The 14,175-nt window shown below is 33.6% G+C and overlaps 1 protein-coding gene across 5 annotated transcripts in view; it reads left to right on the plus strand.

Moving 5' to 3' along the window:
* LOC105320474 (ecdysone receptor) overlaps nt 1-13,636 on the plus strand; it is a 63,462-nt gene extending 49,826 nt beyond the window's left edge. For all 5 annotated transcript variants that reach the window (XM_066073015.1, XM_011418413.4, XM_011418412.4 and 2 more), the window contains 5 exons: nt 1,006-1,146; nt 4,335-4,660; nt 9,112-9,264; nt 9,728-9,953; nt 10,594-13,636. In XM_066073015.1, the coding sequence (XP_065929087.1) occupies nt 1,006-1,146; nt 4,335-4,660; nt 9,112-9,264; nt 9,728-9,953; nt 10,594-10,841 (1,094 nt within the window). In that variant the 3' untranslated portion in view covers nt 10,842-13,636. The remainder of the gene's footprint in view (nt 1-1,005; nt 1,147-4,334; nt 4,661-9,111; nt 9,265-9,727; nt 9,954-10,593) is intronic.
* Nucleotides 13,637-14,175: the final 539 nt, after the last annotated feature.

The raw sequence follows: 14,175 nt of genomic DNA on the forward strand, positions 1-14,175 counted from the left end.
AACAGCATTATTGTCCTGTTAAGATTACGAGCATAAATTAAGAAAGTCAGGTCTTCACAATTGAAAGACAAAATATCTTCTTGTAACAAGTGATGTGCTGATGTCCTATGCATATATTTATAATGTAAACTTCAAGACAGCAGACTTAATTATGCAAATGAGGAGGCCTCCTTTAACAAAATTAATAGAAGTACATGTAGTGGATTAGATTTCATTAAGCCATCCCTGGAAAAAAAAGACCAATAAAGTAACGAGTCTAGCGCAGTGCTCACATCTGAAGGGATGGGGAAAGCAGTTATTGATTTGAATTCTGTAACATTTAATTTAATTGACCTTCAGACATAAACTTTTATATGCCCCTCGGCCTTTGGCCTCGGACAACATTATCTATTTTCAGATTGATCAAATCATATGCTGCACTACTACTTTGTCAAATTATAACTGAATAATGAATGTTAAGAATTTAATGCTGTATCTGAAAATGCCGCATACTTCTCTTCATTGTCAATGCCATATGGTGCATGTTTGCCATTATAATGTTGAAAAAACTCTGTTGAGTTAAAAAATTATTTTATTAATTTCACTATTAGGTACAACTATATTTGAATATCTCATAATTCAAGGACATATCATTTTTTTTCTTTTTTTAGATCTTTTAGATTCACCTGCGTGTACTTGAGTTTGCTCAACAGCTAGTACACTTAAAGTACATTACGTAACACGCTTATAAGAAATTCATGCTTACAGGGAAGTCAGTTTCATCTCTCCCATTATTTTAAAACTTTATTATTGACTTCTTTGATAGGGATATAACAAATCATGGTGTAATGAATAAAATCAGTCTGAAAATTGGCTTTTCTTTGCGCTTCACGGGGCTATAATGAACAAAAGAAGCTCGACCTTGGCACACTGCTATAACAATGTTTTACTGTATACTTGTACATATATATAAATTTATTTCTTTGATTGCATTAGATTGACTGATAAATGCTTTGGCTATTTCAGGGTTTTTCCGTCGCAGTATTACTCGAGGTGCTTCATATAACTGTAAATATGGCGGAAACTGCGAGATGGACATGTGGATGCGGCGGAAATGTCAGTCATGTCGCCTCAAAAGATGTCGAGAAGTTGGCATGAAAGAAGAATGTACGTTAAATCTATTATAAATTAAGCTTTCTTCTCAGTTTCCATCTCCTGTATATGCATGTATTATTAATTAACATGAATCCAGCAATAATTTTGCAGACAGATTTTACATTTTTGAATGTAATACATTAACTCCATACCAGATGAATTTATAATTATACATTTTTTGAATGTAATACATTAACTTCATACCAGATGAATTTGCGCTGCGAGTCTCGAACTATTGTCTTTAGAATCAGTTGACATATCAAATTTACTTCATCTAGCTCTTCTGATGGATATGAAAAATTGAAAAAAAAACTCTCAGTCTGCTGAATTTGAAATTTTAAACATTTCTATAAAACAAGCAGACTGACAACTGGTGTCCTACATCATTTATTTTCTCCTGCCGTAACCTGAAAAAACCTGTAATATATGGCATATAGGAATTCTTCAAGTTTCTATTTATGTCCTTTCTGGATTTCAGACATCTGCTTTAGATTTATCAATTTCACAGTCTTGGAGTTAATTCTAATCAATATAATAGCTGAAATTCAAACATTTCAATATAACAACCAGACAGACTACTGGTGTCCTACCTAACATTTATTTTCTCCTGCAATAACCTGAAAAAAACTGTAATATGACATATAGGAATTCTACAGCTTTCTATTTGCGTACTTTTCCTGATTTCAGACATCTTGCGTTAGATAATTATGAATTTCGCAGTCCTGGAGTTAATCTAATCAATACACTAGGAGTACCTACGTCCTTTGTTCTACAAAACTAAATGCAATTGACTTCTGTCTAATGGTTTATTTATGATAATTAAATAATTAGCAAGAGAATTTTTGTGTTATCCCAGGAAGAATATGTGGCTTAGTATATTTTATGTTGGAAGTTTCAAGATCAAGTGAAGATATCATTCACACATGTATGGCAGTATGCATGTATGTGCAGAGAGAGAGAGAGAGAGAGAGAGAGAGAGAGACGGTTTTTACAAACATGCATGATATTATCTACCTATACCTGTATAAACCAGTAAATATAATCTTGATTGGATGCCACTTAAAGTTCAAGTCTATTTTCATGATCACAGCGTTCTCAAATTTAGGGCAAAATTAGCATAATTTTATTCTGGGATGAACCTGTATTGGGTTAAGTTTTATGACAACGGGCACTAAAACACACTCTGTAGTTACAGAATGTATGAGTACCAAATGTAAATCATGAAATATGAAAAAAAAAGAAATGATATTTATCATGGCAAATCGATATGGGTTTCGGACATAGTTTCATATAGGCAGAGCAAATTTTGCTGTGATTTGTTCGAGGATGATTAAATCTTTCCAGGTCAAACGTCAAATAAAACTGAAAATAGTTTAGTCACTTTATAGAAGAAGAGCAACTAAGCTATCCAAATAATCATTGAAATGTGAACAAATCCTCAGGTCCTTTTTTTAATAGCTAAAAAAAAAAACACGGAGTATTTTTATGATAATGGAAAAGACTTCCTTGTAGATAGGATATGTGAGAAAATTAAAACTACTGTAACAGAAAAAAAACCTAGTTATAAAGCCACAGGGAAACTTTAGAAGCCATCTAACCCAATTGATACTTGATATTTGGCTGTTCCAGAAAAAAGAAAAAATGATCGATTCTCAGAAACTGATATTGCTGCCGATAAAAAGGACTGTTCTTGAGATTTTGACAGCTTCTGCTATTTTGATAATAATAATTAGTTTATAAGAAACAAATTGCTAATCCCAATATTTTCAAATTGTCAACTAGCTATATCATCTATCTCAAAATCAGGGACTTTATCGGAGGAGAGATTTCCCAGAACATATTCTATATTAAACCAGGGCAATTAAATGCTGCTAGCCTTGTATTGCAGTAACGTTATAAGGTGCCTCACAACACCTTGAAATAGTTTCTCAAATCAGCAGAAAATTACTTGATTATGATAGAAAGCATGATGGATAAGAAGTATGTGTTAAATAGGTGAAAAAATGTGCAATTTTAAATAAAAAATGATATTTTCAAAAATTTCATTCAGTAAACATGAACAAAAGCCCCAGGCGGATTCGAACTTATGACCTGCGTTTCACAAGCCTGATACTTTAACCACTGAGCTATTACTATATACATCTGAATCGATTGATACAAACAGTTTAAGAAAACATTTAAATCGCTATCTTGTGACGCAATGTCATAAAAAGTTTAAGTCTCTGTGTAGTGAAGTACCTTAAGGCATGTTATCTGTAATTTTTACCCTGTTATCACTCACAGTTTGGTTGTATTTTTTCATCTCAATTCTGTAATAGACCAAAGCTAATTGTTGATCAGGTCCAATAGAGCATCGACCTTGCAACAGATAATAGTTCGGGATTTTTTTCAACACCCATTTGCATCTTAAGGCAGTGGGTCTTATGCATAGGTGTACATGCTGTAAACAAATGCTTTAGGTAATCAGGGTGCATTAACTGTAGAAGTTGCGGTTATTGTGTGTAATTTTTTGCCCTTGTTGCTTGACCTCGATTGGGTTTATCCTTGACCATAAAAAGTGCATCTGAAACATTCTGATGCTTTAAAATAAGAAAATATTCAAGAAATGAAAAATATGATTGATGGAGAGATATGCTGAAAAAAAATGTCAGCTCTTATGTGCCTAAGACTGTCTAATTTTTTGTTAAACAGAAGTGTATTCATGAGCATGTAACATACTGAAACGTCCTTTGAACTTTATCAGACAAGTGTATTTGTTTATACATGTACCTTAAGCGCTATATACGGTTGGACTTTAATAGATATTGGCACTGAAACTTTCTAATGTTAAGGTCTTAATACCGGACTGATTCTATGGTCACTATAATATTATAGATTCCTAATTAGACACAAGGAATTAAAATTAATATCAACTAAAAATACTGAGAAGCACACCTCATGGATTTTAAATCTCACATCTAATTTTTCAAACAGATGTAAAAAATAAAAATAAAACTATCATTAAAAGTGGTTATTCCTGATTTTATGTTCTCATGATTTGATGCAAAACAGTTGAAGTGCAGATATAAGTACTTCTACAAAAAATAAGGGTTCTACAGTATTGGACTATTACATGTAAACCATGAGTCTGAAAGAAGAAGGATGTCACAAATTTTTTTTTATCTCAAATAATATTTATTTGTCTTTTTGTTACTTCTCAGGTCTATTATCAGAGGAGCAGTGCAAAGCCAGAGATGCACGACGGAAGGCCAAACAACGATATACTCAAAATGTACATGAAGGCAGCTCAGAGAAAAAGCCGGCCTTGAACCCCGAGTGCAGCAACTCAAACTCGGGGGAAGGGATCGAGACGAAAGCCCAGTCTCCCCCCGAAGTCAAGTTTGCCTCCACCCTGTCCCCATATGCTATCATTGACTCCCGGCCGATACAGTCGGTGTGCGAGGACACTCGGAAACTGATAGAGAAGCTCGTCAAACTCCAGGACAAGTTCGAGTTTCCCGAAGAGTCCAAAGTGAATAATGCTATTGTAAGTATAAACATGCATTTAGGGTTTTTCAACATCAACTAGTCAACTACAGTTGTTTCAGTCATTGTTTTTGTGCATACAATCATGGCTTAGTAATGGAAAAGGCATGTACTGAAAGTTGTTTTGATTCTTAGTTTGAATCAAAGTTTCAATCGTGATGTTTTTTAGCTCACCTGAGCTGAAAGCTCAAGTGAGCTTTTCTGATCACTTTTTGTATGGCGTCCGTCTGTCAGTAAACTTTTTACTTTTTCGACTTCTCCTCCCGGACCATTGTGCCGATTTCAACCAAACTTGGACCAAAGCATCCTTAGGTAAAGGGAATTCAAGTTTGTTAAAATGAAGGGCCATGCCCTCTTTCAAGGGGAGATAGTTAACAGTCATTGAAAATTTGTTGGTATTTTTCAAAAATCTTCTTCTCAAAAACCATTTTGCCAGAAAAGCTGAAACTTGTGTGTGGAAGCATCCTCAGGTAGTGTGGATTCAAGTATGTTCAATCACGATCTTTGGGGGTTGGGTGGGGCCACAATGGGGGGTCGAATTTTTACATATGAATATTTAGAGTAAATCTTTAAAAATCTTCATCTCTGAAACTGAGCAGTTAGAAAAGCTGAAACTTGTGTGGAAGCATCCTCACAGGATCATTGTTAAGATATTTTGTATATGACTCCATAAAGCTGATTTTATTATGTCTATTGTTGCTCAGGAGAGCAATGTGGCCCATGGGCCTCTTGTAATTTTATGCTTTAAAAAATCTAATATGTTAATATATACAGAGAACTTCTACCCTGTGGTATAAAGTACCAGAATTCATTTCGAGGAAAAACAGTAAATTGCGAACCGGTAGTTAAATCAAAACCATCATGTAAATTTCCCAATTGACAGTATATTAGAGAACCTTTCTGTTGGTCCAAGCTCATGTCTGTTATGCTTGCAAACATTTATGTCTGTAGAAAGTAACAATCATTTGCAGAACACATGAAGATTGAAGCCATCACAATTAGGCACTTAACGGATTTGTGAGATGACATAGTATTGATTTTTACAGCATTATTTGGAATCGATTATCTATTGCTCCTTTCACACGCAATGACAGTTATCTAGCTATTGTTTGACACAGCATGGTCTACATAAAAACGCAAGTGCACTCATATCAATGAAAATTACCATTATGAGGACCTAGACAATTTAATTTTTAAAGAATGAGGAAAAACCTAAAATTATAGAAAGCCAGAACTAAAAAGATTCTCTGTACAAGACTAGGAGAATTCATTAGAACCACATCAATGAAAATTGTCATTCTAAGGACCTAGACAAATTCACTTTTAAAAAATGGGTGAGAGAAAAAAAGGCAATTCAAGAAATAAATAAAAAAGACGGGGGTGGAAATGTGGTTGCTTTTACATGAATACTTTTAAAGGAAGAACAGTGGAGAAGTGGTAGATAGCTGGTTGCTACTGGGCATTTGTGCTTGCTACCTCTTTGATGAAACACAATTCTAGACATGTTGTGTTCATCAATGATGACAACCAAGGTGTTTTTTTTAGGTCATACATTACATAAATGTAGTGCAGAAGAAAAGTAGACTGTGTAGGAATTAAGTAACACCAGCCTAAAGTGTAGGAATTGTAATGTCAACCTAATGTGTAGGAATAATAATGTCAACCTAATGTGTAGGAATAATAATGTCAACTTAATGTGAAGGAATGTGTACTCCTAATTTGAAGGAATTGTAATGTCAAACTAATTTGAAGGAATGTCAACCTAATTTGAAGGAATTGTAATGTCTCAAGACTTTTGATTTACAGGTGTACTGTTTCTTGTTTCTGTCATGATTTGACAGACATGAAATTAGGGGCATACAGTGTAGCTTGTAATCTTTGAATATAAGGATTCCCTCTTTTTAATTCATGACATACATATGTGAATTACAGACATTTTCTGAAAATGATAATTAATATGTGTTAGAAGTCAACTGATAGTGACATTTTTTATTGCACCTCCGAGCTTATTTTACAAAGTGGAATCTGTTATAATTCGAACTTGGCATTCATTGCATTGTGTGTGTGTGTGTGTGTGTGTATATATATATATATATATATATATATATATATATATATATATATATATATATATATATATATATATATATATATATATATATATGAGAGTGTGTTTATACTGAGTCAAGGGACATTATTATTCTCCACCTATGTGCAAATCATGTCATATCAGGAATACTAACATTAGTTTTCAAATTGAATATTTCAATGCAAGAAATTAAAACCACTGCAATTGGTACTTTTTGCGAAACAATGAAAGTTTAACACTTGTCAAATTAAAATGACTTGCAGTTTCTTAATTTATAAATTACCATTATCGAACTAAAACTGCTACCTTAGTTAAAAAAAAATGGGTAATTAGCAAATGGATTAATGTTATAAGTTTTGAAGTGTTCAAGTAAATTTTTTAACTTGAAAGTAAAATAGTGGAATTAAAATGAGCTGAAGTTTTCCTATGGGATTCCATCATTATCTAATGCTAGTTTTCCTATGGGATTCCATCATTATCTAATGCTAGTTTTCCTATGGGATTCCATCATTATCTAATGCTAGTTTTCCTATGGGATTCCATCATTATCTAATGCTAGTTTTCCTATGGGATTCCATCATTATCTAATGCTTTAATTAGTCAAATTGATATCTTTAAAGAATGAAAGATAATGGCAAAATAGAGAAAAGATATTTGTACTGATGTATTTCATCTGAAAATTAGCATTATTAATCTTTATATTGAATTTAGTTGATGCTAGTTGGTAAAGTAAGATATGAACTTAAATTGCATGATTGCCATGCATTGATGCTCCATTTCCTGTATCTCAAATGAGACCAATATCAAATCTACTCGGGGAAGACCAATACTACTTGGGGATTTAGAACACATTTTTAATCCTTTACCTTTCAACTTCCTACTTTTCTTGACATTGTGGAAATTAACATGGTTCCCTGAGGGATCAGTCTCAACAAACACCTGCTTAGCCAATCAGCTGTAGGAGTTTTGATGTCCTTGACATCTTGGGCTCTGCTTTCCTTATTTTTTTTTATTTAGAAAGTCGGTAGACTAAGGAGGGAAAATTGAACACAGAAGTACAGTGAGTTTTGGTATCAGTTTTCTTTCAGTTAATCAAAGTAGGCCGGCTTTAGTTTTTATTACGCATGTTTTTAAAAATTCTAGTGAAATTCGGAGAATTACCTTTAAGGAAATTGTTTCAATACCATTAAAATTGAACACAATAAGGCCACATAGAAGTAATATTTCGATTCTCATCCTGATTTGCAAATAATATGGGGCGGGTGGGTGGATTTTATTTACTATTTTTTATTTTTTTGTTTAATCACATCTAGAAATAACAACTGCTCTATTCTTTTAGATTTTTAATGCTGATATGAGTACACAAAACCAATTTAATCTTTTTATTTTTAACTTAACTGTTAATGCACGAAGACATTTGTATCCTTATGATAACAATCATGACTAGAATCACCCAAATGGTAATCAACATGTTTAGGCAGCCATTAAAATGTTTTGAAGTTTTTGTATACTGAGCCTGATTTTTTTCACCGAAATTTTTAGATTTTTTTTTTTCAAAATAGATAAAATGCATTGGGACGAGCCATTTTCAGAGGGGCTGGCGGGGATGAGAATAAAACAATTAATTTTATGTGGTCAAATATTTACAAAGGAAGATAAAGAGAAAATTTTTAAAAGCTGCAAATTGTGAGAAAGCATCCTTTTGTGATGTAGATTTAAGTTTGTTCAAATTAATATGATCCTTAGAGGTACGGTTTTTAGCCACAATGTGGTTGGGGGGGGGGGTATTTTTAAATAGGAAGATAAAAAGAATCCTCTGGAAATTATCCACCCAAATAACTGAAACTTACATAAAAGCACAGGTGTGTAGACTTAAGTTTGATCAAATAATGATTAAATAATGATTCTCCTGAGAAAAGTGGGGCCACAAGGCATGGGAGGAGAGGAGGTTAAAAATTTCAGAGAAAAACCTTTCACAAATACTAAATTAACAAAAGAGGCTTGATATTTACCAGTGAAAAAAATGAATAAATATTGGAAGATTTCTTAACTTTTAGTGCAAGAATAACTGTTCTAAATTGTCAAGATACTTTAAATTTGAAACTGTAATGCTGATTAGAATGGCTATTTTTGCTCGGGTGAGCAATATGGCCCTTGTACCTCTTGTTTTCCTATATGATAAAACAGCAACAAAATTTCAGTGTTTACAATGTTTTTATTCTTGCAATATGATACAAAACAGTTAAATCTGGAAAGTACTAGAGTAAATAAGGAATCTACAGTACAGATACACACAATTGATCAATAAAATTTTGCAATCACTGGATTAGAATTTTACTTGTATGGCCTAATTGTTGTTGCAGGATATCGACACGGCTAAAGAAGAATCAGGGGAACATGTGCTCAGCAGCCTCTCCAAGATGACTGTCCTTATCACACATCTTATTGTTGAGTACGCCAAAAGTCTGCCGGGATTCTCCAAACTCAACAAAGAGGACCAAATTATATTGCTCAAGGTAAGTTTACCAAGCACTACAGGCACTAGATATGACATGGAACAGTGCCACCAGAGCAGCCCAGAACCGTGTTTTCATTGGAGGACTGTTGTTGATGGCCTATGTTCGTCACGGAACGACAGGCCTAAGTAAGTAAGTTAACCAGGTCATGGTCTATAATGACTAGGTCAAGGTCAGTTTACCAAGTCAAGGTCAGTTTACCAGGTCATGGTCAGTTTCCCTGGTAAAAGTCATTTTATAAGGCAAAGGTCAGTTTATCCAGCAGACTATAAGAAGGCTATTATAATTTTTACTATAAGCATGAACTTTATAGGGGTACTTGAGTCACCCATGTAAATAACTAGCTAGTAGCATAGCATGTGGGTACATGTATGTATTGATATTCCTCCCTCACAATGTTCTAGGTAATCTGTAGCCCAGTATTTCTGTTTGTTTTGATATTCCCCCATTTCCTGTGTTGTAGGCAGCCTCAAGTGAAGTGATGGCACTGCGAGCCAGTCGTATGTACGACCCCGCCTCCAGGTCAATCATTCTAGCCAATGGCATTCCACTGACCATGGACAATATGGTGGCAACTGGCCAGACGAAGGAATACACCGAGCTGGTCTTCAAACTCTGTCATGACATGGCCGACCTTAACTCGGACAATGCCGAATATGCCCTCTTTACGGCCATTAGTATATTTTCAGGTATTGAAAGTTATTGAAATTTTCTTCTGTTTTTTTTTTAATATTGAAAGATGAAGATTTTTTTTTAACCCTTTTGCAAGTTGTTTTGGTGGGTCCCTGTGTTGTTACTGTTGAACTAACTACTGATCATACAAGAGAGTGTCAAATTTGTTGCCAAATTAAGTTTGCTGATAAACTGTAAAATTGTTTTAAACAATTCCTTTTTTTAGGGATTGATATACACATATATGATAATTATGGGTTTTTTTCAAAACATGAAAGGTAACATTCGATCATCATGTGTAAATGTAATAATTAAGTCACCCATATATTATTAAGTAAGTTTAACGGGGGTATTTCCAAGACCAAGGAAAATTTGGATTTCTAAAAACTACCATAATTTGCACTGTACTTTGAAATAGTTTAAATAAATTTATGAGGCCTAATTTTTTGTGGAATGGCAACTTCTCATCGGAAGGTGAAGTTGTGGATTTTCTAGTATAAATTATGACACTATTCCTTTGGAATATAAATATGTTGGTGAGGATTACCAAATGAATACCCGAAAAATTGATCCATCCTAAATTTTTTGTGATTCAAAATAACGCTTATAACAGGCAATAATTTTCTTTATTTTCACAAAGAATACAATCTATTTTAGCTGACAGGGCGGGGTTGACAAATCGAGACCTGGTGGAACAGATCCAAAAAGTGTACGTAGACGCTCTCGAGGAGTACGAAAACAAGAAACGGGTAAAAGGAGGGTGTGGGCTGGCCAAGTATCTGTTACGGCTGATTGACCTGCGGAACATTAGTGCAGAACACTCCAAAATGCTGACAGTTCTCCCCATTGATGAGGAAGCGATGCCTTCTGTTGTCCGGGACATTTATATGCAGAGTGACAAGTGAGCATTGGTAATGGACTCAGAAAGAGGAGCAAAACGGGAAAACTTGGGATTGTCTATGTGAAGACAGAGAGGAGAAATTTTTATAGAAAGAATGAAATAAATGATGGACTTTTAAGTTAATTTAGTGGCATTTTTGGTGCAAGACTTGTGGAAAAGAATTTATTGAAAATGAGTTCTTGAGGAGGAGAAGAGGAGAGAGAATTATTATGTAATTATCATATTTAGCATGTGTGAGTTTTTTTTTTTTTAATGATTTTCAAACATCTAATGTTGAAAAAAAATTGTATACATATATTATTATTGTTTGTGTGTACGTTAAAAGGGGGAAATTCAGTATGTTTCAAACTTTCCAAGAGTTGCATCCCCTAATCTTTGGATATGGTTTTGGATTGTTGTTATGGTGAGTTACTATGGTAACAGCCATGGTTTCTGTCTGTTAACTTCCAACTTCTGCTCAATAGCATTGCATTTGTGTTCATATGGACTTTAGTGACTCGTGTATGTATGTATGTATGTATGTATACAATATTTGGTTTTTTTTATCTTTCCATTTCATTTTACTTTTCTGTTCGTAGAAATGAGTTGTTCCATGGCTATGTAAATTTCTATTTTGAGTCATAGCACATGAGAAAAAAGTTGTTTTTAATTCAGGGACTTGTTGTTTCGTATTGTACATACAGATGCCTTCTCAGGTTAATCCCTGAATTTAAGTGAATTTCAAGTCAATTTCAGGGCAGCGAAATTAGATACTGAAGTAAGTATTAGTAAAAAAAAAATTATGTGTGTGATTTTATTTAAGTTTTTACCTCCAAAGATATCTCAGTTATACTCAGTTGAAATTAGAATAATTGCAAACAAATTCAACATGTAAATATGCAAAGAATTAGTTAATTTATTGCATGCATGTCCTCTATGAATAGCAAAGTCTACAACATCAATTTAAATAAATGTTTTAACACCTTAATTCAAATATCAATTGAAATGAAAATTTAGCTTAGCTGTTCAGTTAGGTTATCATCCGTAACAGAACCCATTTTCACACATATTTTGGCACTCTGATTTTCTTTAACTTCGCTGCCTCCTTGTTTTGCATCACGTCAAATGTTTGGTATCCGATTTATTTGGTATTTATTCAGTTGATTTGCAGATCTAGCTAGAACCCCAAAACTTAAAACTTTCATGCAAAGAAATTGATCTCAATATTAAGTTTGTTTTGGCAAAACTTTATCTTTTTACAGGAGAAATGAGAAAAGGGTCACTGTATTGACTGTATTTTGTCATACAGAATCTGGCCTAAATAAGTAATTCTAATGTGGCAGTCGGTAAAAAAGTTGCATTTGCAAACTGCCTTTACCCCTTACCTACCCCATCCCCACCCGTCATCCGCCAGGAATTCGGATGGGCCATCTTGTTGTTTAAAACGTTTTTTTTCATTCCCTTGGATGTGTTGCCATTTTACCTCGTGTGTCACGTGACTCTTTTTTTCTTTTGCTGAGCCTTGTCTAACATATCTGTTACTTTTCTTACCTTAAGGGTGTTAAAACATCAAAACATGCATTCAATAGTTCATAATTCATTACAGTATCTTTTAAACATAAAAAGGGAATAGTAAACTAAACGCAATGGTTACTATATTTATGAATTATCTTCAGCTTTAATTTGGTTATCTAGTAAAAAGGGAGGGGGCTGGAAAAAAGGACTTGTCTGTAATCATTTTGTATGGACTTCAAAATGTTCGTATTTTTTGTTTCCAAAGAATGGCAATGGAGGAGCCCGTGTTAATTAATGAAGTATTTGTTTAATATCCGCTGAATTAAAAATCTTGGCAAAAACGCAATATGAAACCAAGTTCTTTGGAAGATGCAGGTTGTTATAAAATTGTCCGTTAATTTCATAAACAGCGCAAAATCTGAAACTTTACACCCGTTGACAAAACTATCAAGCTAAATGTTCGACGTTTTTAGTTCATTTGTTTTCTTTACTCTTTCCATGTAAGCTTCTAGTTACAGAATGAAGTAAACGTGGAAAATGCATACACTAAATTTTAAACAGGAAAATATCCCGCATCTTTCTTTTATTTTTTTTATCCGTTATCATGTGCATATTTTTCCTGTTGGTAAAAAAAAATTGTTTTATGTTATGTGTTATTCTGTAAATTTGTTCAATTTGAAGTATTTCGATATGCATTGAAAAAATTTAAAATACTTGTGGACATGGCATTCATTGAATAATTGTGAAGCGATACTTAGAAATTGTGAAGCCCTAGACAGACATTTAGGTGTTGTTGCAAATTGCTATTACGAACAAGCAAAAGATAATGCCAGCTAAGGAATTATTCCTGTTTAAGCAATGACTTGAATTCATTATACACCCGCAAACGAAGTTTTAAGGATAAACCGGAATCACTTTTGTGCTAGAAACATATCTGAAGTGAACCAATTAATGTTTGAAAACCCTTCTTCAACAGTTTAAATTGAATAGCAGACTTAACTTAATCAAATTTCTCTTTCAGGTTACTTTTTTGCGCCTCGATATGACTCAGGTCTATCTTAAGGTCTCAGGTTATTTACAAACACTAGATGGCTAATGGAATTACCTCTGTAGTAAAAGATATACTTTTTTGTATTCTTTCATCGTTTCAGGAATCGCTCTACCTCACTGTCTGTAACATGATCATTTTATAATGGGTATTTTAGAACAAGAGATAATATTATAATAGTACTTGTAGCCAAACATTATTTTTAGATTTATGTCCTTGAAGGTCCTCAATTGAATAAATTCTTGTAAATATAGATACTGGTTTGTTATGAGTATTTTTTACTGTGAGCGTGGAGAGAGAGAGAGAGAGAGAGAGAGAGAGAGAGAGAGAGAGAGAGAGAGAGAGAGAGAGAGTGTGCACGTGTTATACAGTATGACATGGTTATAGCGAACACGCTTATAATGAATTGACGCTTACAGCGAAGTGATTTTTTCCCTAGCGACTTTATACTTTTCTGTGTAGACTTTACTTTGAAGACGTACTGTATATACTTCACTTTGAACGTCTGTTAAGACGTTACTATATAAGTGTTTCTGTATAGACTGTACATTGTACACGATTTCTCTTGGACTACTTTAGAGACGTATCTATGTACACTTCACTTCGTAGATGTCTCTGCATAGGCCTTATTCAATAGACGACTCTGGAAAGACTATATACTTTATAGACCTCACTTTATAAACTTTATTATATAGACAACTCTGTGTAGACGACTCTATAAACATTATTCTTTGTAAATGTCACAGTACTTATATAGACAACACTTTGTTACCGTTTCTGTTTGTAATTAGTTTAT

The sequence above is a fragment of the Magallana gigas genome, chromosome 10, assembly GCF_963853765.1.
Source record: "Magallana gigas chromosome 10, xbMagGiga1.1, whole genome shotgun sequence".
Lineage (NCBI taxonomy): Eukaryota > Metazoa > Mollusca > Bivalvia > Ostreida > Ostreidae > Magallana > Magallana gigas.